The 25418-nt window shown below is 38.3% G+C and overlaps 1 protein-coding gene across 1 annotated transcript in view; it reads right to left on the bottom strand.

Moving 5' to 3' along the window:
- Akap13 (A-kinase anchoring protein 13) overlaps positions 1-25418 on the bottom strand; it is a 269583-nt gene that overhangs the window by 119169 nt on the left and 124996 nt on the right. The window contains 3 exon segments of the mRNA XM_051206584.1: positions 5294-5421; positions 8751-11823; positions 16234-16426. Of these exon segments, the coding sequence (XP_051062541.1) occupies positions 5294-5421; positions 8751-11823; positions 16234-16426 (3394 nt within the window).

Here is a 25418-nt window from a genome sequence, read left to right as displayed (position 1 = left end):
TTCCTTTTGTAACTGAGCATCAAGGTTGGGAGAGCCAACAAGAAGCAGAAATGTTTTTAATTCAACTCCTAGACATGTGGAAACAAAAGCTTACTCTTTAACATGAGAGACAAAACACCGTGTTCCCATTAAAAATGATAAAAGAACAGAAAACTTAACATGATGTTAATAGGAGGCAATCCAAGACCAAGACCGCAGTGATCACAGCCTTGAACACTAAAGTTATTATTGTAAAAATAACTGAGAACAGAAATTCAGTTAATCTTCTGTCTAGGTGAGTAACTACAAAGAAGAAGGTCTCACTGAAAATGCTTTTTGATTTGGGAAATATGTTAAACAAAAGTACACTTTCCCAGTAATCTAATCTTCAACATATGAGATTTTATAGCTGTCCTTGGATGTATTTGCTCTACAGTGTCTGGCTGCTAGGCCCATGGGCATCCTGACAAGATACACTGGCTTTCAGGATTAACTGTTCCACATGGTTAATAAGCTTATGCAATGAGTATTCGGGAAAGGAATTATTTCAGAGAGCCCTCAATGAACAGATAGTGCAGAGAAGCAAGCTCTTTCTGAATGAACTGGGCCATACCTTACAGATAAAAGACCACTGTTATACAAGGGGATTTTAGATTACAGCAGAGGGAGAGGGAAACCTGAACTGAAATGTTTCCCTGAAGCCAGTAGATCATACTCTCAAGGTAAATGGTCCCCAGGCTCCTGTTTCTCCAAATACAAACATAATACCATCTCTCTTGCTTCCCATTTAACATTCAGAACTATACCTTTTCATACCACTCTTTATGAAGGGAAAATATGTAAGTCTAGAAAAGTATTAGGGTAAATACCATCTTGATGTTATTTAGACATAACTAAATAAATTTAATAATAACAACACAAGATTTTAAAAAACCAAATCAACTTTGATCTTAAAACAGAAGGAGAGACTTCTACAATGATAAACAGCATGAAGAGTTAATGCAGTGGCTTAGAACTAGAGTGTATAATAAAGCTGCATTTAAGGTCACTTGTCTTAAATCAGAAAACTCACCCTAAACTAAGTGAAAATCCTCAGGGTGACACTTCAGGAAAGACCAGCAGTATAACAGCAACATTTAACAGTATAAACTTGGGTTACAACCCAGATGACAACCCAGTTTAATTAATGGTGACACAAGGCATTTATTTACCCCAGATCACTTCTATAATGTGAAGATGCTCCATGGTCTTTAAAGTCCTTTCAAATTTTCAAGGTCTCAGAAATAAACCAATTTTCACATCTCCCAACTTAAATTATTGTATATGATGCTGTTCCTGAAGCTTGTATTATGTAAATTGAGTAGGAAGAAACAGAGCTTCAACCCTTGTCTACTCCTTATTTAAATGATAAGACACCAGAATCTGAAGTTATTAAGTAATAATAGTAATATTCAACTAGGGCTGTACTTGCATGCCAGAGATTTCTGAGAAACCATCCCCCCATTCCCAAGGACCAAAAGGCCACAAAAGACAATCAAGACAATCGAGAGACCCCTGAAATTAGACAAGTACATAAAAGGAAGTAATGTTTAATACTGATTCTAATTACTAATAAAACTTTGGCAATACTTAACAAATCACAATCATAAAGTGTTCTATGTGAGTGAACCTTATGAGTGCATTAACAGCTTTGCCTCCTGGATTGTGAACAATTTTCAAACCTAGATATTTTGAGAACTTTGTGGCATTTAACAAATTTTTTCCTGAGACTACAAGAAAACATCAAATTTAATATTGCCTAATTCCTGTATGTACCATAATCTTAAAGCATGTATTCGCTAAAGTCAGACTTCTAGCACATATAAGTAGTCTTAAGGAATAAGAAATACAGACAGCTTGGTTGGCACATCAAGCATCAGATCACTGAACTAAGAAACCAGGAAATCAACCATAGGTTTATTTTCAAATGGATTCGGTATTTATACGTATTAGTAAACTGCCACAAATTCCCTATCATTCTAGTCTGACAGGTCATCAGACAAATGCATTTGTTCTGCTTTCTATTTGGAAGAGAATGAGTAAATGAAGCAATAATTCAATGAAGCAATGACTGGCCTATTCCCAAGGTTAAAACAAAGCCTGGGTATGTGTCAGAAAGTTTGGATTAAATAACATTAAACAAATGCCACTCCACCCCCAACTACAATCACAAACTCAGTCAACCCTTTCCTAAATACAGACACTAGAATGTTAAGGCTAAGAAGATGAACAAAGATGAGAAAATTGAATTACACAGCAGCTAAGCCAAAAATCTAGCTCAGATAGATCTGAGCTCTTTTACCCAATTTACAGTGTAGTAATTAGAGGTTATACAAGGGAACACTTTTTTGTTGTTGTTGTTTTGTTAAGACCAACTCTTGATATACATAGGCCAGACTGGCCTTGAATTCACGGCAATTTTCCTGCCTCAGCTTCCCAAGTACTGGGATTACATGGGTGTGGCACCATGCCCAACTTAACATTTTTTAAAAAGAAAATTGAGAAGAGAACGGAATGGAAAAACAAAGAAATCTGCTTGCTTGCTTGCTCAACTTTCACTGGTACACAGTATTCTTTTTGCCAGACATTTACACACTACTTGCCAATTGTCTACTACTAGTGGTGTATGGTCCTGAAAACAACAACAAAAAAATGTCTAAGAGTAGATTTTATATTTTTTATGACTGAAAAAATTTAAAGCAAAAATATTTAACGCTGTGGACTTCAAACTTCAGTGCCTAAAACAAGGGTTCACTGACGTTCAGAAACATTCCACCTATTGTTGCTTTCCCACTGTGACAGCAAAGGTGACAAGCTAGAGCAAAGACACACATACTCTTTCTTTCTCTCTCTCTGTGTGTGTGTGTGTGTGTGTGTGTGTGTGTGTGTGTGTGTGTGTCCCACAGGGATTAAAACTTTTCCACAGATCTCTGTTTTCCTCTGACACAGTGAAAATATAATTAATGGATAAAAAGAGAAGAATTAAATTGGAAAAGAAAGTAAGACATGGGAAATGTCGACGTCTGTGTGCATGAGTTTTCCTTTCAGTTCATAGCAGAGAGAACAAGTATGGGCACAACACCAAAGGGAGAGGTGAGTGGTGGTAGGACTTCATTTTGATAATGCTACTAACACAAAAACTTCTTTTACACCTGAAAATTTTTCAAGAACTGAAAATGCATTGATGTGTTTTCTGTACCAGATAGAAGTGGACACAAAGTATAAGAAATTTCCTACATCCTAAATTAGAAGAATAGCCCCAGATTCCACCTGCTTCTGATACCAGTCACATGATTCTTCTAGGTTCTACTCCTTTACATGAAAATGAGGTATGCTGAACAACCAGAAGTGTATTCTTCCTTTCAACTCCTAAAACTACAGGAAGAAACAAGAAGAAAAGAACTGGGAAAGAATAAAACAAACAAAACTAGAGACATCTGAATTCAAGGATTTGACTTTGTTCCTTCCCTTTTTGAGGAGCTTCTGCAACAAAGACACACATGCACCCACAAATTTTATATTCTCATTTATTTCTCTGGGAGCAAAAGCAACACTTATCTGAAAAAAGCTTGCTATACAAGTAAACACCCAAGCACTAGTCATGAATATTATCTGCAACAAGGGGTGGGTTGAAACAGCCAGCACCTTCTTACTACTGTGCTCCAATAAAATGAGGCTTCATTATTGTCTCACAGCATCAAGTAGTTTGGGATCATACAGTTCTGTTTTTTACCTACTGTGGTGATTTTAATAATGCCATTCTGGTCTTTGAAAGGCAAAAATAATACAAAGTCATGCCTGGCCAAGGAACACTGACTTTCTAAAGGCAGAGTATGTGAGTGCATTAACTTGTTGATCAGCTTTCTAAAAGTCCATCTTGGACCAGCACAAAATTCAAAGCATAGAACAGAAGATCTTCTCAGCCAGTTTCCTTGACCTGAAAATTACTAACTTTAAACCAGAAGATGATGTTTTTAAAACCCACTGAAGGAGCTGAAGAGATTGCTCAGTGGTTAGGAGCACATGCTGCTCTTCCAGAGGAACCAAGTCCCTCCCATTCACACCACCCAGATCAATCTAGCTTCAAGGGATCCCACACACTCTTCTGGCCTCCGGGGGTATCGGCACTTGGGCTCACACACCCCTACCCCCATACTTAAAATAACAAATTCTGAATTAAACTCTGAATATTAAATTTGGAATGACCATATAGCCCAAACATTCCACTGCTAGGTACACAAAAAGATTGTGTCTACATATTGTGTCTATGTGTACCCACAGAAGCCCCATGATTTCTAATAGCTCCAAACATAAAGCATTCCAAAATACAGACCTTATTTACAATGGTATTTCTTTACAATGAAATACTACCCGGCAATAATCAACGGTACAACATAATGTTATGCTAAGTCAAGTGAAGCCAGCCAGCATGAGCACATGATCTATAACTCCATTGACATGGAGTTAAAGAAAAGTCCAATGTCTAGAAAGAGAAATTAGATTACAGACTACCAGCAAGTGAGTGGAATGAAGAAAAGCAGGGCAGATTGCTGGAGGTCATTGGGTTTTTGAGATGATGTTGTCACAAGAACAGAAACAGTCAGGCTGGATTGAAGGATCAGTGGTTAAAAACACTGAATGCTCTTCTGATGCCCTCTCTTCTGGGCTCTCTGGGCACTGAACACAAGCGGTACACAGACACACATTCGAGCACAACAAATACACATGAATAAATCTCAAAAGTTACAATACAGGCAGTGGGGGTTATACAATTTTATAAAGAGCTACCAAGCATATTTCGTTTTGAATTGTGGTTTTGCTAATGTATGAATCCTCATGAAGCTACCAAGGAAATATTTACTTAGCTTTTTTCTTTGCTATAATTATATTCTTCATATTTTAGACACTTTATGCTGACCTTCACAATGAAGACATAAAGAACAGGTTATGTTCAATAAGGTGCATGGATGCCCCTTGTTGTATCACTGCAAATTTGTAGATCAGTTTCAAAATGTTGTGCTCACAAGAAAAATGTTTTTATTGTAATCTCCAAAGGATTTGTGTAGGAGAGATGATTCCAAAGCTTTGATGACACAAACACACACACACACACACAAAATAAAAACAAAAAATGCCCTCTGTTTAAAAGCAGGACAAGGAAGAAGAGGAATAACCACTGATCTATCCCATCCTATCACAAAAACTAAGGCTATAGATCACACAAGCAGGGCAAGTGGAAATACTCTGTCCATACAGGTCTGCAGATGCTACTTACCGCCTGGGTCCCGGGGCCTTGCTTCATTTTGGGTGTGGTAGTTCCATTTCCTAGAGCCTCCTCCTCAGAAGGAGCTGTGGTCTTACTCTGAAAATCCTCTTCATCTTCAGCTTTAGTGTCTGGCATTTCTGAAGAGAATATGGTTATTCAGAGAGAGCACATTTGATTAAAAAAAAAAAAAAGAGAGAGAGGTTCCTACGTGCTTTAGTATTTACACAACAAACTCCAGGTTTCATCTGTTTTGTTTGTTTTTCCATGAAATGGCAGAAGCTGGTGCCATTTATGACCCCACGCTGAGCTCCTACTTAGCACATGGTTCTGTGACTGGTTCCTGGGCTCTAAATGAGTTTAGAGCTAAAGGAGGTCCAACTCATTGTCTACTGTCTATTTCATTAATGACATTGAAAAGCTACGGAAATTCATGTGACACTAAATTCATAAACTACAAAGGTGCAGACTAATATGTTTTATAAGGCGGTACATTTTGGACTCCATTATGATAAAACATATTTGTGCAGAGAAAATGGAAAGCCCCTGAAAATTAGATAAAGCCTCTGGGAGAAGAATCACATAAAACATATATTACAGGCCCTGATCTATACCATTATTTTAATCAATAAAACTGGACAATTTCAGTAAGTTCTTTTTGAACTATATTTTTTCCAAAAACAAAATATAGTAAAGAATCAAACACTCTTTTCTGTCTGAAAACAAAACAAAGCTTTTTTTGAAGTTTTCTGTTATTGTTTTAGTATTAAATAGTCTGTCCCTATACTGATCCTGCTTTTTAACAGACTCAACAGTAATAGTTTCTCTTACCTGGTCACCACATGGTCAAGCAAAAGCAGGAAGTGATAATAATGATGTTCAAGACAAATTTAGACTTCTGACACTTCTTTAAAGGGGAAATACTGATTCAATAGTCGAAATCACCTTAATTTTCCAAATATAAATGGAAATTCTGCCTCATTTCCATTTGGTTGTTAATAATCTAACAGTGCCACTACTCAGGCAATAAAAACAATAAAAGACTGAGGTTTCTCTCATCGAAGAATAAATCACATTAAGATTCATTCATACTAACAGCATTTGTGATTCTCTAAGAGATCTTTGATTGGGAAAGTCACATTCCTAACCAAAAAACAAGCAAACAACAACAACAAAACCAAAAAACATTCATAATTCCTTGGACTGTCAATCTTTTACAATTATACAATCTTACTAGCAATTTAAAGTAGGTAGCCAAGTTCGCTTGTCCAGAGAACTAAAATCTGTTAGCTTTCGTAAATCAAGTTTTACTAAAAAACATTTTTTTTTGAAGTAACACCTTTAGAAAAATCCTGAGGAAAACTTTTCTAAGTGACAGAGATTAACTGAGTGCATATGTGAAGAAAGATGTGGCTTTTATTTTATTCAGGAATGTGATTTTTAGCATAACCTCAACTTTTCTATATGCAATCAATGGAAAATATGGACCAGTTACAACAGTAAACATTGATTGCAGAGACTCTGCAAGATTAGCTTGGTTTGGGCAAGCACTAGAACCTTCTGAGCACAGTGATCAATCAATGCTTTTGGTGAGGCAAGGGTCACATTCCCTCTTTTAACAGGCTCCTGCCAAATCAACAGTAAACCTGACCCATTAAAGAATCCTCAAATGGAATGCACCCTTCACAAAAAATATCCCTGACTATGAGCTCACACTCAGGTGCTTTTTTTCTAAAGCCATGTAACCAGGGACTTTCCTCAACCCTGACTATTTCAAAGAAAGCACCAGTTTCTTCACTAGCAACCTTTTTTTTTGTAGTTGGAGTTAGTAACAAAACAAATAACCCACCTACAAAAAACACAACCAACCCCCAATTTTCAAAACTTCCTCCTTCAAAATTTCATACCATTTCTTAGTATCTTTACTACAGTTGCACATATTTAAAAGCATGTCTAAGATTCTGCCAGTTTTTCTTTTTCTTTCTTTTTTTTTACCTTTTCTGATCCAGTGACACAAACACAAGCTTCATAGTTGGCAGTTGCTAGGGTCAAATTGTGATCATAGAACAAGAAGGAGAAATAATTCCATACAGGGTGGCCAAGGACAGAGCACCAAAAGAAAGGAAAATAGCCAGGCATCAACTTACAGCCACTCCCAAGCCTCTGAAATGTCAACCTGCCAAGGCCCCCAAAATAGACTAGTCGTGGTGCCTTGTCTTAAGACTCATAGACCTCATTTCAATATTGAGATAGACGTCAACCTAAAACAGCACTGAATTTAAAAGCCTGAAGTCCCAAAAAGGCCCACCTCAGCTTCCTCAAATCACTTAACCGCTGCTGGAAGTTAGGTTTTAAAATGGCCAAAAGCCCTTCTCGTCCAGGCATAGATAGGCATTGTGTTTAAATACTGTCCTCTCAAAGAATTTACTTTTGTTGGTTCATTTCTCTTCAAACCCCACACTACCATGTATTACACTTAAAAGCATTGCCAACAGTTAAGAACAAAAAAAAAAACTATCAAAAAAGCATCAGAGAGGCGCACGGTACAGCTGGTAGCAGGTGTATAAATGTCTGTATCCAACTGACCTTCAGAGACTTCAGAAGAGAAGATTAACAGCCATTCCAAATCCAGCTTCAGCTTCAGTGTCAAACATCGTAAGTAGCTCTATTCAGCGAGTTCATTCCACTAAGCAATGGTGGTTTCTCTCTGCTCTCTCTGGACATGGTTACCCACTGATGGAACAGGCTGCTTGTGTTGAGCAATCTGCTCAGTGCAGCTGCTTCACCAAGATAAGCAGACACAAGGTCTGCCTGGTGACAGCAGCACGGCAGACTGGGCTTGGGCGGAAATCCTGTATCCTAGCCCCTGTGCTATGCAGGAGCCTGAATTCCCAGACTCTGCCCAAAAGTGAAGCGGCAAACCTGGGGGTCTGTTCCTCATACAGGAAGAGGAGGGAGTACACACCCCCGACTTAACCAATGACCTAATACCACCATTTTAGAAGTTCATTTACGAGTACTTCTCAAAAACAGCTGTTGGTGAAACCAGTCTGACTTTAAATTCTCTTACAATAAAGACAATGACTTGGGAGAGTTTCCAACTTGTAAACAGAGAACATTCATTTCAGCACTATGTCTGTGGGCCTAAAGAAAAGAACTAAATTGTTTGATTAATACCATCTGAGGTCCAGGTACTTCGTTCCCGATTTAGAAACTGTAATGGCTCCAGGGTGACTGACAATGCATGCTTTTTTTTAAAAAAAAAAAAACACCCTTGTGTCTATAATACAGGAAGTAAAAATCTGTCCAACCTAAGATGACACGTGTTTCCTGACAGTAGTGACTATTAACTTGGCAGCTTATACTATGAGCAAGCAAGACCTAAACACAGTCATGGCATCTACATTTTTACCAGTACATAACTGAAACCAGTTTCTGAAGCGGTTAATTTACAGACTACTTAGCTTACCTGGTGCTGGCTCAGGCCTGTTGGCAGGTGGGATAATTTTCTCCGGTTCCTCTGTTTCAACAACACAGTTCCCAGTGGTTTCTTCGTGAATATTATCCATTTGCAGGGTCTCCCCAGGCAGGAAAGTGCATGGGCTCTCTGTACAAACATTCTGCAGCTGCCCTGACTCTGGGATGGACAGTGATGGATCGATGATTTCTCCCTTAGTCAACAGTGGGTTGGTGGCCTTGACTCGCTTGATGACGGCCTCCACTATACGAGTGGCAGTCTCCTCTATGGGGTCTGCTCCCACGGGCATATGTGTAGCTTCGACTCCAGGTAGAGAGGTCTGGATTGAGGTCTGTGGGACTTGCTTCGTGCCAGCTGGAAGGACATTGTCATTGAGAGCTGAGAGTCCTATCTCTGTGGGGCAGACCCTGTCAAGAGGTTGCACTGTGTCTTCACTGTTTGGGGCTTCCCTGGAGTTACTCATGACATGGCTGAGGTCTGTTCCCTCCAGTTTCTCTCTCTTGCAATCAAGTGGTACTATCTCTGAGGTTATGACTTCTTGTAAGCCAGTGACACCTTTGTCCAGTAAAGCTTCTGGCACACTTGGAGTCATTTTCTTCTCTTGGTTTAACAACTCTGAAACTGGACTGTCTTTGACATGGTAGGATGGATCATTTCTTCTGGGATCAGCAGTAGCTGGTAAGGCATTAGACACTGTAACATCCTCCATCACATTTCTGCTGACCTCACTAGCCTTGGTTTCCCCTTGGAACTGAGTATTCACACCAACATCCAGAGCAGAAGTCTGATTGCAATGAAGTGCCTCAGATGCATCAGGCAGCAGAGATGAGACACTCTGCTCTGCACCCGAGGCTTTCTGCTTTGAATCTGCAGCCAGTCTTGCTTTTGGTGGCACCGGGCTCTTTGCAGCCCCACCTTCAGTCAGCTGGGAGATCTGTGTGGCCACTTCCTTGTTTTGCTTAGTTTCTGTTTTCAGCTCAGCAGAAGGTATGCCTGGTGAGTTACTGGGCTGCAGGGCTCTCTCCCCAGCACAGTTGGCTGACATAGGTTTTTCACATAATCTCGGTATCTCCAGCCCAAGAGGTGGCGGTGTCCTCTGGTTTCCCCTTGACATATCTGAAGACTGTGTATCTTCTTTAACGGAAGAACACCCCATTGCTTTATCCTGGTCACCTTGCCCCAGAACTGCTGAGCTTTCAGGAACCACCAGACTGCCGCCTTCCTCAGGCAGGAGAGAGTTGGAGACCAAAGCAGCTTTATCCACACCTTGTGAAGCAGCATTGCTCAGAACTTCAGGTGTTGCTGTTGGCCCAGGGCCCTCCTGTTCTCCACCAAGGCCTACAGGGCTGGTATTTCCCATGCTAGGCTGAAGCTCTACAGCAGGGGATACAGACAGGCCAGCAGCCCCAAATCCTAGCTTACTGGGATCATTTGATTCTCCTCCATCTGGGCCATCTCTATAAGCTATAGTTGTATGGAGGTGAGCAGTTGCTGTTTCTTTTTCTTTCTGGGAGGGGACAAGAGAAAGTGCATCATCTTTGGTTACTGATTCACCCTCTGGACTGCCTGCCAGAGAGAAACTGCTGCCTGGTGGTGTTACCTGGCCTGGCACTGGTTCTTTCTCAGTTTGGGTGGCAACTGAAGGCAAATGTGAAGCATCCTCAAGCGTATCTGTTAAAGTTGTATCACTTTTTAAATCTTTTCCCTGGTTCTTTGCATCTAAAACACACAGTGAACAAACCCCCACAGATTCCCGGGTACTTTTCACAGTGTCAGAAGCGGCCGTGTCAGCTTGTGGGTCTTCTGGGCAGAGGGCAGTGCCCGGATCTTGCACATTTGGCTGTGTTATTGCACTGTCAGGCAGGCTGACTTTACCACTGTCATGTTTTACAACCAACTCACCACTAGGAGTCACTGTGTTCTGTTGAAAGGAAGACTCAGCACAAGATGCACCAGGCCCAGTTGTAGAACAAGGGGGTGCCTCGCTGTTTGGGCTTGGAGCGTGCCATGAATCAGATTCTGAGTTCTGGTTTGACATCCCATCTGGTGTTGGTCCAGAAAAGGTTGAAGCCAGGGGCGATGGCGCCTCACATGGGCCTGCTAGAGGAGCACCAGGCTCTGGCCCACCTGACACCCTGTCTTCCACACCAGCTGGAGACACCAGGGAGCCCTGGTCACTTAAAGCATCAGTCCTCTCTTTACAGATTCTCTCCTGAGCCCCCTTTCCTGCTTTCTCAGCGGTGGCTTCTCCAGGGCTTAAGGGAGGCGAAGGCCCAGCAGGCAGGTTGGCACCCAGGGCACTAGCGGCGAAGACGTGGTTTGTAATATTGGCTTTCTCCATGGGTTCTTGTAGAACTTGAACACCAGACCCCTCAGTCATGCTGACATCAGAATTTTCCAGTCTTTCCTTTGTGCCTTCCCCTACTTGATGCTCATTCTCCTGGGTAGTAGCACTTGGGTTCAGTAAGCTATGTTCCAGTTCCCCTACATTCTCTGGGGGATCAGCATCTGGTAAAGAACTGTCTAGTAGCACCCTTCCAGAAGAATGCTGGCACACACCTGGCTCTGCGACAGTGACTTCCTGCAGCACACTGCCCCTGCTGCTCGGGGGCTGCTGACATGTGGCCACTCCAGAATATTTTGTTCCAGTTACTTCATTCCTGTTTCCACAGGATGGAAGGCCTTCTGTGCCCTTGACTCCACAGTCAGATATGCTCTGAGGGCAGCTGTCTTGATGAGCTGCAGACCCGGAGTCCACAGCGGATGCTGGCTCCTCCTCTTCCCCCTTCCTCCCCACATCTTTATTTTTCTTATGAGAACAGACTACATTTTCTTCCTCAGCCACATTTGACAGATCACAGGAACTTTCAGCCTTCCTCACAGGACTCCCTCGGCAGCACAGAGTGCTCTCAGTTTCTTCAGAAGAAAGCGGCTGCTGGTCAGAAGGCTCTGGTGCACAGGAAAGGACCTGGCCATCTGTCTCTGGTGCACTGGGCACACTAGAAGAATCCTGTGCTGTCACCATTATGGGCATAAGATTGTCCATCTGCTTCAAGTCTGTTTTCTAGGAGGAAATCAAAGATACTTTTTTTAAAAATTGGTCATGAAAACTAAAGGAGTGGCGGCAGGGGGAGGGGAGGAGACAAAACTGACCACCACAAAAAGATACCTGCAAGCAAAGTCTTGTTAGACAGAACTGTCTTTCCAAGCCTTCTCAGTTAACAAACGATGCACCACCTTCTGCCCACACCTGTGTATCCATTGGGATGGTAAGTTTTAATTACATTAAACTCAGTGACTGATTTCCATAATTGAAAATAAATTTTAACTTGGGCCTCAAAAGCCTTGTTTCAAACCAGCACAATGGACATCAACAAATAACAAACAACAAAGATCTTTAGTTCTTTATAGGAACAGAGCCTACTTCCATCTGCCTCAAATAGTCATGGGAAAAAAAGTCCAACCAATTTTAACACTCCTTTCAATCAAAATAGTCAGCCACATAACCATATCCTCAATATATGTTCAACCCAACATAGATAAACTAAGTAGGTTCAAAATTAGGGATAGTATGTATCAGTTTGATTAAAAAGTACTTTTTGTGGTATCCATATTAAATGGTAAATAAAAAGAGTATATACTACCAACTAGTGTCAAGGGTCCTGTGAGCTAGAAAGTATTAAAAATCTTGTTAAAAAATAAGTTTAGACACTTTAAAATTTTGGGGTAATTTAGTTTTGTTTGCTTGTTTGTTTTCTGAGACAAGGGCTTATTACTATGTAGGAGAAACTTGTTATGTAGATGGGCTGGCTATAAAATTGTTTAATCCTGTTTCTGCCTCTTGACTGCTGTGATTATTAGCCTCATATTACCATATACAGCTTAAGAATTTTGTTTATTATATAAACAAATACAGCAAATATGAAAGAAATTATTAAAATGAACTTGATAGAAAGAACACACTTATATAAACTATGAAGACTAATCTATTTTCTGCTGTTGTCTTCGTGTGTGTGTGATACAATGTTGAAAAAAGCTATATAAAATTTATAGTTAATCAAAGTTATAAGTTAAGCAAAAATGACACTGGAGAGTTGGCTCAGTGTTGAAGAGTGCCTATTGCTCTTGCAAAGGGCCTGAAATTTCTATTTCCAGCACCCTACCTACATCAAGCAGTTTGCAACCATTTCTAACTACAGCTCCATGGAATTCAAAAGCCTCCTCTGGCCTCCATGTATACCTGCACTTATTTGCCCATATTCCCTGACATGTGGCCCCCACACACAATTAAAAATAATCTTAAAATATAAAAATATCATGAATATGCAGACAAGACTCAGGAAAATAAATATAACCAAACAGAGTTGAACCTTTAATAAGTTCATAATAACAAAATTCAGGATAGTACTATTTGGCACATAATTATTTAAAAATCTGTTTTCCATTTATTATTTATCTATTGAAATAATTTTATATACGCCCATTCTTATGTCTCACTTACCTGCTTAATCTGTAAGTATACCGAGTAGTATTGTTCCTGCTCATTAAAGCTATTGTAAAGTTTGCAGGTAAGAGTATTTGTGCCATCCTTGCTATAGTCCTTTTATTAGAGTATACCAAAAACCAGACTTTTCATTAAACACATATGCTGTATCCCTTAAGAGTATTCAAAACTAGCATTGTAACACACCCCTTAAAAGTTAGGACAGCAAATTGTTACCCTTGATGAAAGGGGAACACTACAGACCAGAGAAACAAGTGGGCAATGCTGCCTAAAGAATGGTCAAAGTAACAATGACATGTGTAAGCTCAGTTTTCTTAAACAACCATTCATTAAATAAGAGCTCAGAAAAGAAAAAAAAGTAATTTTGAAACAGTCTACTCAAAGGAAAATGGCAGGCTGGAAACAAATATTCAGAAAGGCAGAAGAAGGCCAGAGAGGTGGCTTAGTGGTTAAGAGCACTGGCTGCTCTTCCAAAGGACCTAGGTTCTATTCTCAGGATTCACATGGTGGTTTACAACTGTCTGTAAGTCCAGTTCCAGAGGAAACAACACCTACTTCTGACCTCTGAGAATATTGCATACACACTGCATGCACAGGATGCACAGACACACAAAAAAAAAAAAAAAAAAAAAAAAAAGGAAAAGGAAAGACAGAATAAACCATTTCATACAATACAGTGTAGAATTTTCTTTTTTGCTTGCTTGTCTCAGAAATAATGCTTGTTCCCAAAGAAGCCCCAGGCTTCAAGCTGGCCCTAGATGACCTTACATAAAATTATTATCAGGCTGTTTCCAAATCAAATCAGATTTGAAATAAACTGGGTGGAAAAATTATCTAAACTTAGCTTTTCAGATGCTACAGTCCAGAGAAATCCAGCCATATGACGTCTATATTACCCACAATAAATGCTACCAAGGAGTCTGTAATGATTTTATGTCTGGCAAACATTTTATCTTCAATGCTTGAGTGGATTATAAAATCCTTATTTTTCAGATGACCTTTTTAACTGTCAACTATTCATTTAAACATGGTAGGTACTTCCATCATCATTCCCTGAACAGCAGTGAAAGGGTTATTCCTAAGGAGTCAATTCCCTTCTTGGTCTTCAGCAACAATCTAGAAACTCTGACCTCCTACAGTTCTAAAGCATTAACAAAAATTTCTTTTCATGACATGAAAATTTTGTCCTACTTGCTACACATTAGCACATCTATAGTGACCATGAGTACCTTTCATTACTTCAGAAATTTGGGAAGAATTTCAAATTTAAAGGTCCCAGTCCTATAGACCAGCAGGATGGCTCAATGAGTTATAGCACTTGCCATGTAACCCTGAGAACCTGAGTTTGATAACTGAAAGAGAACCGACTCATAAAAGTTGTCTTCTGACTTCCATACATGACCTTCTGCACACACACACTCTCTCTCTCACTAATTGAAAACTGATTTTTTAATACACTGTATTCTAATCATGGTTTCCCCTCCCCCAGCTCTCCAAATCCACACACTTTCCTTCTCTCTTTCATTAGAAAACAAACAGGCACCTAAACCAAAGTATATAAAATAACATAGAATAAAAGCAAATAAACCAGAATAGGACAAAACAAACAGAAGAGAAAGGGGGGAGAGGAAGGGAGGAGAGAGAGAGGGAGAGAGAGAGAGAGAGAGAGAGAGAGAGAGAGAGAGAGAGAACGAGAACTGGAAACATATAGATGCAGGGCCACAAAACATTTGTATACAAAAAATTCAGTTTGTTTTGTGTTGGCCACCTACTACTGCTGGGCATGGGGCCTGTTCTTCAGTGTGGTTGTATACCCAATGGGGCTCTATTGAAAAAACTATTTTTTCCTTTACGAGCAGTTTTTGACTAGAGATATCTTCTGGGTCAGGGATGGGAGCTTGTGTCTATCTTCCCTTTTGGTGCTGGGACCCCACTTGGCTTAGACCTATGCAGGCCACCACTGTGTTCTTGAGTTCATATACGCTACAAGCTCTCTGACCTACAATGGTGATCTGCCTACAAAATATACTGGTACAACAGTGCCACAAAAGTTGTGGGAGCAATTCATTACTATCTGAGTGGAATTAGGCCCATTCGTGAGATGGAACCAATGCTAGACAGTACTCAGTTAGCCAAGAACCTGAGGCTAGACAGGTTTGGGGCCTGGGGGGAAACCAAACACTACTGTTCTGTTAAAGGAATGTAGCGATAAAATGATTCTAACATTCTTCTATACTCGTAGGTCAGTATCTTGCTCAGCCATCATCAGAGAAGTTTCCTCCTGCAGAAGATGGTAACAAATACAGAAACCCAAAATGGAACAAAGTGCAGAGTTTGAGACCTCGGAACAACTCTGTTCTACATGGCACATCTCCACCAAATCCATCCCCTCAGAGCCCAGGAAATCCTGTGGAAGAGGAGGTGGAAAGATTTATGAGACAGTGGGGATGGAGGACACTAAGGAAACAAACTCTCCTATAAAAAAAGACAGAAAGAGATCTCTACTGCCATATAATATTAACACTGGTTCTGCATCTTAAGTGGCAACTGTCTTTGTTTTTTATTGTTATAAACACCATGACCAAATCGAACTTGGGAAAGGTTTTATTACATCTTACGAATCTCAGGTATAGTCTATCACTGCAGGATATAAGGACAGAAACTCAAAAGGAACCTGGGGGCATGAGCTGACTGACTATGTAGGACACTACTTACTGACTTGCTTCCCACAGTTTGCTCAGCTTTCGTATACAACCCTAGACTACCTGCTCAGGGTTAATCCCTTGCAGTTTGATGCAGGTGTTTCTCAATTTTTCCAAAATGACTCTAGGTTGTGTCAAGCTGACAAAATACTAACCAGCACAGCAACACTGGACACTAACAATACTTTATAAATTTACATTTTAATTATAGCAAGACTCATTGGGGAGATAGGCAGACAACTACCTAAAAATTAAAACTTCCCCTTACCATTAGCTGCTGTTGGATATTCATAAGTTTAAAAATATGTCCAGTACAACTGTCTCCATGGGGTTCATGATGTGATTCAGATTCAGAAGTCAACGTGTAGATGTCCAATTCTCGGTGGTGCCTCACTGAACAGTCTCCATAGGGGATTTCATAGGATAAACTGCTCCAGGAATCCGGTTCACCAGCATTTTCCCTGCAAGCAAACAATCTCTGTTAATATACAAACTCTACCACCAGGCACAGATTTGATATTCTAGGTATGATGTAATATTTCTGATTGCTCTTGGAGCTTTCAAAGCAGGAAACGGGTTTATGCAGCTCCAATGATTCAAGCACATGACAAGCATCTCTATCTTCTTTTCCTCTTTGCAAGAGAATAGAAATGGCTTAAGGAAATTTCCTAGGATGTTCTTTTGATTGAGACAGGGAAGTCTGGAATCTTTAGTCAACAACATGCTAATAATCAAATAATGAACGATAAGGATGATGGCTTCAACCTGATCTTCAGTAGTAGCACGATCTATTAAGTCTGGATTATTATACTATACGCTAACAAACTTCAGTCCTATTAGAAGAGAAGAATTACTCATTCCAACCCCTATAAAGATACTCCTTTGAAACATTAGGTGGAAGAAACACCTTCAAATTTCTTGAAATCAACTACACAAGGAAAAACTACAATGCTATATACATATATAGTAATCTCATCAACACACTTATTTTAAAAATCCTGTTTTATATGAAGCTCTGGTTCTACAAAATTCAAGGTTTTTTTTTTTTTTCCCTTTTTTTTCTAATTTAGAAACCAAAACCTGGCTTTGTGGCTCAGTGGTAGAACACCTGGGATTGATTATATATATATACTACGATGAAAGCAGAGGGTGTTTTATTGCTAACTTGCATTTATGCAGTATAGACATCATTTCACTAGGACATCAGACAGTAAGTATCTTAAATTGTCATACCAAACAGATCTTGAAGCAGACTTCAAACTTTCAATTGTCCTGCCAAAGGTGATTTATATTATTTTCAAACATTCTCATGAGTCTCAAGTTGTGTGTAGTTTCTAGCATGGCTCCAGAAAACACTCATCTGGGCTCAGTAGGACTATGTAGTCTAGTAATTCATCTGTAACTTCATCTGAGCACAAGTACATGCATCTTCTAAATATCCTGTTTCCACTGTTCTATACAATCCTGAGGCACATGTAGGTGTGCAGGTATTTGTTGGGAATCTACTTCAGAGAAAAAAAGGAAGACTATCTTCTGTTTTCTTGAAGATGCTTAAAATGGTTTCAGCCTATGATTCTGGGGATGGACAGATAACCTAAAGAAAAAACATAACCCAATGCATTAAGTAGTCATGGTTTAAAAACCACAAGTTGAATAAGAAGCCCAAAGGCCATAATAACCCATATTGGGTTGCTGATAAAAAAAAAAAAAAATGATTATAAACTACAATAGATCACAGTGTTCTGTTAATAAAATTTACACCCTCCCCCATTATTCTTGAATTACAATATAGCACTCAGGCTATCCTACAACTCATAATCCTTCTGCTGTTGATTATGTACTGGTAAGATTATAGCCATGTGACATCAAAAAATGACATATTTTGATCAGTGCACTATTTCATGAGAGAATGTTCTTATTCTTAAAAGTGAGACAAAAGTAGAGTGATATCTGTAATTTATTCTCAATGAGTTTGATAAAAATATTTCTATATATGTAGATATGCAAAGAAAAACTATTAAAAAAAGTTAGCAAATGGTGAATTGAGATGAGTAACATACAGAAGTTCATTATATTACTGTTTCATCTTTCCTATGAGTTAAAAAAATATCAACACAAAAAGTTAAATTACTAAGCAATTTAAAACATGCAAAGGTGGTATTAATTCTTTTATTTTTCTCTGATTTTCATTTATTTAAGGTAGGCGGGAAATACTATTTCTAGGGGGGAAAACTAGGTACTTCTAAGATGCAATAATCTTGATAAGTACTTCAAGTGTATTATTTAATCTTCATATCAGTATTTGCAAACAGTATCATTCCTACTTAGGGTGGAGAAATTGAGGCTCACATATTAAATCATTTACTCGGGGTATAACAAAAATACCAGCACTGATTAATCTGTGCATAAGATCAAATTTTACCATTTACAGGAACAACTAAGGTCAGAAGTTTGCCTCTTTGAGCATACAATTTGACAAAAAATGGGAATGATTCCTTTATAAAGTTGAGGCAATTACAGAGTTTAATCAATTATTTAAGAATCCCTGGCATTCAGCTGAAGTCAGTAAGAATTAACACCCTTCCTACTCAGCACATCACCATTAAGTAAGGGAATCCTAGATCTGGATACAAGCTGGGCTGGCTCCAAAGCCTGTACTCTCCCATTGTATATAATGGTGCTTTTGGTAGAAAGGACTGAGTTTTTATAGGAGTGCCACAGAAGAACATTAAAAAGGGCCATTCTAAGGCAGAATGAGGCAAAAATGTCTTTGGGGGATTCTCTTGTTGAGTCAAAACAACGTCCACTCCAGGTAGAATGCTTTCCAACACAGAAACACTCCACGATTTAAAAAAAAAAAAGAAAAGAAAATTCTCAAGTTCGGCTACCAAATTAACAGCACAACAAGCACTGATGACATTCTCATGAAATGTAGCAGAAATGAGCAACCCAAATTCTCCTTGCTGAGATGTTCCAAACTGAGCATACTCCCCTCAAATGAAGTGCAGCTAACAAGCAAGGCTGTTATGCTGGAAGCCATGGCCACAGCCATGTTGTTCACAAGCAGACCCACCATCGCCTGCCTGTCGTCTGTAAAGGGGGGAAAACACCTATTTGCTGCATCAGCTCACCTTAAACTTATGTGTGTTGATATGTTTAGAGGTTAAGCCACAGGGCAGTTAGAGGAACATGCATAATACTGATGTTTGGGTAAAATTTCATTTATACTGTATATGGTCTAAGATAAATGATTTGGATTCTAGATACAAGGTTTTGCAAGTGATATGAAAACAAGTAAGCTGGCAAAGAGGGAGAGAGCCTGCCATAAAGTAGGGGAAATGGGAAGTAGGTGGGGAAATGACTAAAATATGCTATTTAAGTATAATCATCTCTAGATTATGTGAAATGTATTTTGAGAAATATTTTTAAAATCAAAAGGACTGGGGACAGCAGAATCCTCATGGAGTTAACTTAAAAATTAAAGACATACAAAGAAAGATATGAGTGCATATAAAATATAAACCAACCTCCCTCCCTCTGTCTTTCCTGTCTCTCCCCTCCCACCCTCTAATAAAATACTAGTTTCTATTTTCTCCTAAAAAAGGAGGGAGGGGAGGAACAGGGGCAGGGACACACAGGATACATACTACTGTTTCCTTTTATTGCTAAATTAGTTGCTTAACAAATATCAGATATTAAACTATGCACATATGCCATCCAATTTATTCTCTTAGCTATTCAAGAAGATCATTATTATCCCCATTTGCAGAAGAGAATGCTGAAGTTTTAAGTTATAAGCAACTGATTAACTTAACCTACAACTAGTGAGTATCAGAGCCCACACTTGGGCTCAATCTTCGGTAGATATCATTACACTGCAATGTCATCCATCATAGTGAAGGGCACCTGAAAACTATTTTAATAAACATCAGCACCACTGAGTCAAGTCAAACTTAAATTGGAGAAATACAAAAATAACTCGAAGCTTGAGAAGAAAATTAAAATTGGATAAAACAATCTGAAAATGGTGATGTGAAACAGACCAAGAAAGTCCAATGTACAAGACAGGGAACACGGCAGGCAGACTACTCTTTAAATTTTTAGTTTTCTTGAGTAGTAAAACCCCAAACAAAATCAAACAGCAAGCACCTGTTGGCCAATTTATGCGGCCTATTTATGGAGAAAGAAATGTACAATGTCTTCTAGTCTTAGTGAAATTCACTTTTAATGACAGATCTAAACATGAATTTGTTAAGCTCACTGTACTGAACATTAAAAATCATCTGATGAATAAATTTCCATGTAAAGATTCTACAATTCTATAAGCAATTTGTTAATCAGTAACTTTAAATTACAATGACGTTATTACCATTCTGTAAACTACTTTTTCCCAATTGAAAAAGAAAATTCTGCTTATCAGTCTAATAGGATCCTCCACTTTCAGTCAGAAAGTTTTCAGCTGGCAATATGCTAGGTTACTGACGTTCAAGACAAAATCCCACAAACAAACCAGTAAGCAAATACAGCTTTAGAAAGCCCACTGCTTTGACTTAAATGTTTCAGAATTTATTACTGAAATATATCCATTTCATTCATTAATTAGATCAATAAACTGGGACACAATAAAGACAATAAAGAAACAATTCATTTTTTAATAAACTAGTGACTCCTTAAAAGATTTACATATTTATTATGTATATGGCGTTATGCCTCCAGGGATGCTCTTCAGAGGTCCTAAGTCCAATTTCCAGCAACTAGTCTGACTGTTATCTCTTTTAATCTGCTACTCTGGCAGCAACATGTAACATTATTCTGCCTAATAACAGCACCGTAAATAGATTAAGTGAAAAGAAAGAAAATTTCTCTATTTCTGAAAAACAATCAGTCTTTTTTCTTTCTAGGTAGTAGTGTTTACTACCAAGACAAAGGAAAAGCAGTATTAGGGGGCACATCACATGTATTATCAGCTAGGCTGAAGGGAAAAGGTTCCATTACTCCATCAGAAGGAGACTTCACATAGGCCTGGGCAATTAATTGACTATGATTCAGGAGATTTTAAAAGCCCAGTTCACAGTTGGTTATTGATGATGATGATGACTTTAGCAAAAGCATCCAAAGACAACTTTAATAGCCATGTTACTGAGAGCTTCTATAATTTATTGAGATGATTCCCTTGAACCAAATATGAAATGCTGGGAGAAAATTATAGCTCAAAATAAGCACTATGCAAGTGTAAAGGATTATCTAGTTCTCAAGCTGGGCCGTGGTGGCTCATGCCTTTAATCCTGGCACGTGGGAGGCAGAAGCAGGTGGATCTCTGTGAGTTCGAGGACAGCCTGGTCTACAAAGCCTGGTCTACAGAGAGAAACCCTGTCTCAAAAAAAAAAAAAAAACAAACACACATTTAGTCTCCCAAGTGACAATACCAATGTTCTGTATATAAAAAAGAAATGTAAGTAAACAAAATAAGGTTTCACAGAGCTACTGTGCAAGAGCAAAATCTACTTCATTTCCAGCAAAGTATTTGCTCAGTTTAGTAGCTTTTGTGGATTAGTGAGATTATATGTAAAGCTAAACATAAAGGGTAAAATGGTACAATGTTGGGAATTCGCAACTTTTAACATTTTCAAAAGCATATGTGTCCTAAGATATTCATATAAATATTGACTTGCTAGGTGAGCCATAAAATACAAATAATTATATAAATCTTATGAAATAGGAGGGGGCTGAGTCAACAAAGGAAGCTAATGGTATTCCTCAGTATTTGAAATGTATTAGATTTTAATGTGAATATTTGTTTCAAATATTCATACTGATATCTTTCTATTATGGATAAATTCTGAAAATCTTGTTGAAAACACCACAGAGTATGCCATTTTATTCAGTATAAATGCCTGAAGCCTATCTATCTCTTCTTTGTAATGCTTTCAAATTCAAGTCTTAAGATACCTCAAAATACTACATTTTAAGACATTTAACGGTCAAATTACATATTTATTCCAACATAAAACAAATATTTAGTCAGTATTTAATATGAGTCTAGATGCCGGCTATATGCTGATGAAGAAGTAAGACATACAAGGGTCCTCCTGAAACAGGTTCTTTTACTGAGGGATACAATTTGGATTCCTCACATAAGTCATCAGGAGGCAACGATGAAAACTGACTTTAATGATAAGAGTCAGCAAGTACAGTTCATACAACAGATAATTTCAGGGAACCAGCACAGAATGCCAGGGCCAGTGTAGCTGTGCAGAGAAAGCATTGGGAATAGGGAAAATGACTATGAAATGAGATCTGAGAATTGTATGTGAGAGCAGTGTGAGTCCTGATGGGAACTAGGACTTTACCTAACTGGTAGTGACAAAACACTGAGAAGGTAGACAAAAGAATAACCAAAGGATGATGTTAACAAACAATGTTAGATGCTCAGTAAGAAACCAGACATTACATTAATTAGCCACCTTTAATCCTTATAACCCTGGGGGTAGGTATCACTGTATTTACATTTTGCATATAAGGAAATTTAGAACTGAGAGGTTATTGGCCTCCAGAACACCTAGCTAATATATCAAAAGGTCAGAAATTATATACAGACTCAATTCTAAAACCATGTGCCTCACTTTTACTTCCAGCATTACCTACCATTGCAGTAGCTTCAAATTATAGCAATATCTAAATTGCACAAAAATTTGACATGATATGTAGCAGAAGCCAATCAGGCATATTAGGAATTTGTTTTCCTAAATTTTACAAGATCCACAACACATTTTAAAATTGTAGAATAATATAAATTAGAAGTCATTCTTTAGAGATAAGGTTATAGCATCCAAACTGCAAGTATATAACTAGCACCAAACCCAAGAATTTACATATGCAGTTCAACAAATTCAATATGTCTACAGTAGACTTCAACTACTTCTGAGTAACCTAAATGCTATGCAACAGTCAATCATATCTCTCTCTACCTTCCCACCTTGCAACTTCAAAAAAGAAAGAAAGAAAGAGAGAGAGAGAGAGAGAGAGAGAGAGAGAGAGAGAGAGAGAGAGAGAGAGAGAAAAGAAAAAAAAATTAGGCTTACTGCTAACATACATGAAAATCCCCAACAAGTTAAGTACAAAGAAAACAGTTTTCCAGACTTAGTAACAATAGTCATTTAGGGGAAGTCCAAAGCTACTTCTTGCTCAGTTACAACAAAAACCTAGTGGAAAACATTAGTGAAGACTAGTAATACATCAGTGTGAAAGCTGATACTTACACTTGTCTGCTCAAGCACCACGAATATCTCAAGCCCATCCTATTTGGGTTTTGGACTCATACTATCACTTTAAGGAAAGACAAAAGCACACAGGCCAGCCCTCGAAAATGGGGCATTCTGCCCCTGAGCCTACTTTGGACAAGGAACTGCAACATCTGGTTCCTTATTTGAGAGCTACTGCAATATCTTTCATGAAACCACATCACTGTAACATTGCCAAACCTCAATGTGGTGTACAATATCAACCACAACTCCACTGAAATGGAGCTGGAAAGTCTAAATTCCAGAAGCGGGGCAAGTAGACCAAAGGGCAAAAAGTTATTCTGCTCAAAATGGAACTATCATTTTATCTAGGTATTGTCAGATAAATATTCACATATATGCAGATTCACTAGGAATTTTGTTGCTTTCCTCTTCTTCCTTTTTTGAGGGGTGGGGGAGGTGCAGGGTGTATTTGTCCATTTTCATTACTCTCCTTGGTTATGTCATCTCAGGGTGGATGGCACAGAATTCTAAAGCATATATGGAAGCAGGGGTCACATTACTAGACAAAAGCCAAAGAATCACTTGGGTTCAGCTTTAGGCTTTTATAACTAGTTCTGGTTATAAGAACCCCCTTCATCTCTCCCAGTGTGGTTCTCTCAGACTTTATGGTTGCCCAGTGTTTCTCACCTTCTATGACCACTGCCCTGAGGACCAACATATGAGCCCAAACTAAATCCAGACTACTGAAGGAGAGAGAACTGCCACTCTCCCCTAAATAACTAGTACAGGAGAAGTACAAAGGAAAACAAAAGTCAAGAGGCACATACTTTAGTAAGTGTCATCTATCATCTGTACTGTGTTGTAAACATTTTCTTCTTAAATAATTAGGAAAAGAAAAAAATTCAGGAATAATTAAAACATAATTAGAAAAGCCTTAGTTTGGCTTCCTTACTCTGACAGAACCACCTGTGTGATCTTGATTCTCTCTGCACTTCAACTTTCTCATCTACAGTAAAATGCTACAAAGTTATAAAAACTGTTATTAATTGCAGAACTAATTTTCATATGGACAACTACTTTTACAATGTTAGTAAAGAGAAAATGTACTTGTGACAGAAAACTTAGGAAGAAAATGTTATCTTTCTTGAGCCAAATGTTTATAAAAATTTAAAGGTATATACAAGAACTACAAATATTAGATCTTTATACACTTTTTAAAATGGCATTTATTAACATTTAAGAAGATTAAATATGCTGGGGGGAAAAGGCTCCAAGGGTCAAGTGATTGTTATGCAAGCATGAAGAAATGTATTCAGATCTCCAGCACCAACATAAAAAGCCAGAGGTAGAGTAATTGCCAGTAATTGCAGAGCTGAGAGGTCTGGATCAAGTGGATCCTAGAACCTCACTGATGAGCCAATCTAGCCAACTGGGCATTTCCTGGTTCACTGAGAGGCTGTCTCAAAAAATAAGGTGGAGAACAATAAAAAAAAAAAAAAAAAATACAGGAACCAAGTTTTAGGCTCTAAGTGTATATATGTGGGCATGTATACCAACACACACCAATGCATATACAAACACAATAAGTAGATTACATAAATAAAATTAAGCTAAAAATGAAAAACTATAAGAATTCTAAATTATACCTATCTCATCCTATGTAAGCAATTGACCTTTTAATCAAAAGTTCTATTTATAAATTATTCATGATTTATAGAAAAATTAAAAGCAGAATAACAACATAGCCATCTCCAAATTCTATAGAAAAGAAAATATTAACTAGGATAACTTATCCTCAATCCACAAACATGAGGAAAATATATCTGAAAAAAAGTTAGGCACCTAATTCATTAATTTTATTAACTAATACCAAAACAAAACTTTAATAAAAGTATTAAAAGAATACAAATCTTTTTCTGTGCCTGTGTACACTAAACATTTAAACAAAACCTTGTCAAAATGATTGTTATATAATGCCAGCCAATTTGGACAGAGAAATGAGCTTTGCAACTGGCTAAGTAAGAATGTTAATACAAATACTTTCAAGAAAACATGTGACTAAAAACTTTACTGACTTGATTATTATAATCCAATTAATTACAGATATTATTGGTGTGACATTAAAAAGTACACACAAGTTAAATAACTGAAGGATAATCTAAAGCATGATAATTTGGAGAAGTCCTTCCACTGTAAGAACAAGTTGCCA

This window comes from Phodopus roborovskii, unplaced genomic scaffold, assembly GCF_943737965.1.
Source record: "Phodopus roborovskii unplaced genomic scaffold, PHOROB, whole genome shotgun sequence".
NCBI lineage: Eukaryota > Metazoa > Chordata > Mammalia > Rodentia > Cricetidae > Phodopus > Phodopus roborovskii.
This window is presented reverse-complemented; position numbering and strand designations above follow the sequence as displayed.